This window comes from Plasmopara halstedii (genome assembly GCF_900000015.1).
Source record: "Plasmopara halstedii genome assembly, contig: Scaffold_2006, whole genome shotgun sequence".
In the NCBI taxonomy this organism is placed as follows: Eukaryota; Oomycota; class Peronosporomycetes; order Peronosporales; family Peronosporaceae; genus Plasmopara; species Plasmopara halstedii.
In genome coordinates this window covers 1-2,128 of record NW_020188914.1, presented here as the reverse complement: position 1 = coordinate 2,128, position 2,128 = coordinate 1, and the positions used below count along the sequence as shown (strand labels likewise).

General features: G+C 42.0%; 1 protein-coding gene across 1 annotated transcript; it reads left to right on the top strand.

Annotated features, from left to right (window-relative positions):
- Positions 1 to 474: 474 nt before the first annotated feature.
- On the top strand, positions 475 to 1,948 carry PHALS_02480 (metalloprotease family m20 m25 m40; the record flags this gene model as incomplete). Its single annotated transcript, XM_024716915.1, has 6 exons — positions 475 to 549; positions 613 to 943; positions 1,005 to 1,431; positions 1,497 to 1,557; positions 1,620 to 1,804; positions 1,864 to 1,948. The coding sequence occupies 6 exons, from the start codon at positions 475 to 477 to the stop codon at positions 1,946 to 1,948; spliced, it is 1,164 nt and encodes a 387-aa protein (XP_024582465.1).
- Positions 1,949 to 2,128: the final 180 nt, after the last annotated feature.

Here is a 2,128-nt window from a genome sequence, read left to right as displayed (position 1 = left end):
GGACTACACAATACTTCTTGTGGGCGCGCGCGGCTGCCTACTACTGCTGCTGGCTGGAGACTCATGCAAGTACTCATGATTTTACTCATAATTCTCACTCATAGACAGTCAGCAATTTACTCATGCAGTACTCATAGACGTCTCTAAAAGTACTAATCCCATCAGTACCGCAGCGGAAAACATGTATGAGTAACTCGAGTACTTTGTACTCACCCTTGAATCATAAGGACCTCACTATGAGTACATGTCACTCATAGGCCATGAGTTAACTCGAGTAACGAGAAATGTACGATACTCACCCATCTCATGGGTAATTACCCAATTCTCATCTGGTCTGTGCAGTATTTGGCACTTGTCCAAAACAGCCGTTCTAGATTTTCTCAAATTTTTAGAATACAACACAACGACGTTTAAATAAAGGTCATTCTGTGATATCTGTATAAGTACATATACTTAATATTGACAATCCTAGAAATGTCGACTCTCGAAACTCTCGCGCTCAAGGATGAGGATTACGTGGAGCTTCTGCGCAAGCTCATCAGCGTCTCAGTACGAAACATCATAGTTTTGTTATTTATTACGCTTCTAAAGTTTGGTCTACAAATTGTATAGGAAAAAGTTCAAAATGCTCCTAGTCTAGGACTCGTGCCTTCTGAAAACCTCGTCTCTGATTTCGTCCTGGAAGAGCTGGCACCTTTTATTGGATCTACACTTCATGTTGAGCGCGTTGAATTTGTACCAGGACGTGGCAATGTCATTATCAAGTACGCACCATCTTCAGCGTCTTCTGACAAGACACTGGCGCTTGTCGGCGCACATTTGGATGTTGTCCCAGCAAACCCTGAAAGTTGGGAGAGAGATCCTTTTACTTTAACAGTTGAGGGAGATAAACTATACGGACGTGGAACCACGGATTGTCTTGGACACGTAGCGCTTTTGACTTGTGAGATTGTTGGTTACGTTATTAGAGTCTTTTGGAATTCTCATGACTGGATGTTTTGTAGTATTGTTTAAAGAATTGGCAAAGCAAGCGATACAAACCAAGACACAAGTTGTGTGTGTGCTTATTGCCTCTGAAGAAAATGGAGAGATTGAAGGGGTTGGAGTTGAAACGTTGATGGAATCTGGAAAATTGGATTTTATCAAGAATGGACCTGTGTTTTGGATTGATTGCTCTGATAGTCAACCTTGCATTGGGACAGCTGGAGCAATTACATGGTCGCTTAAAGCAACAGGCAAGCTATTTCATAGTGGATTGCCAAATTTGGGGATCAATGGACTCGAATTGGCTATGGATGCTATGGCGAAAATCCAAGAGTATTTTTACAAAGAGTTTGGACCGTTAGACAAGGAAAAGGAGTACAATTTCTCGTGTCCTTCGACTATGAAACCAACGCGAATCGAGTCATCAGTTAATGGATTGAATCAAATGTATAGACACAGAAGGAATTGAGAGGATTGAAGTGTTTCTGACATTTTTTTCGTAACTAATTTAGTCCGCCTTGGACCAAAATTGCCGGTGACGTGCGCTTGTCTCCATTTTACGAGATGAACGAGGTGCGTTCTGATTAACAAGTTTCAATGAAATATCTACTGGAACGTCCTGGTATCATTTGCAGATGGTGAGCAAGATGACCGCCTTTGTAGAAGACCTCAATACGAACATTTCGTCCTTGGAAGGCAAGCGCGGACCAGTTTCCATGTATACGCTTGAAAGTGAAAGGTGCAAGGGCATAGTAGAGCTGGTATTTGACAAGAATTACTACGAAGGCATTGCCTGCTCGTTGGATTCAATTGGATATAAGTGCGTCAGAACGAAACGAAATTTATTGTGTATCTCACGTGTATACTTGTTTGGAACAGGGCTCTGCATGCTGCGATCAATGAGGTTCTTGGACAAGCGAAACCTTTTTCAATCAGTGGAAGGTGCAGTTCTTTGACCTTGTAAAAATCAATATTCTTGATATTAATAGCTTATGCACTTAATATGTTCTCGTGTCTAGCCTGCCTCTAGTTCGTGATATGCAGCGTGGTGGCTTTGACCTCACACTGGTTGGCTTTGGCAAGAGCTCAGTCTATCATGGTGACAATGAATATTGCTTGTTGAGCGACATGAAGAATGCCATGA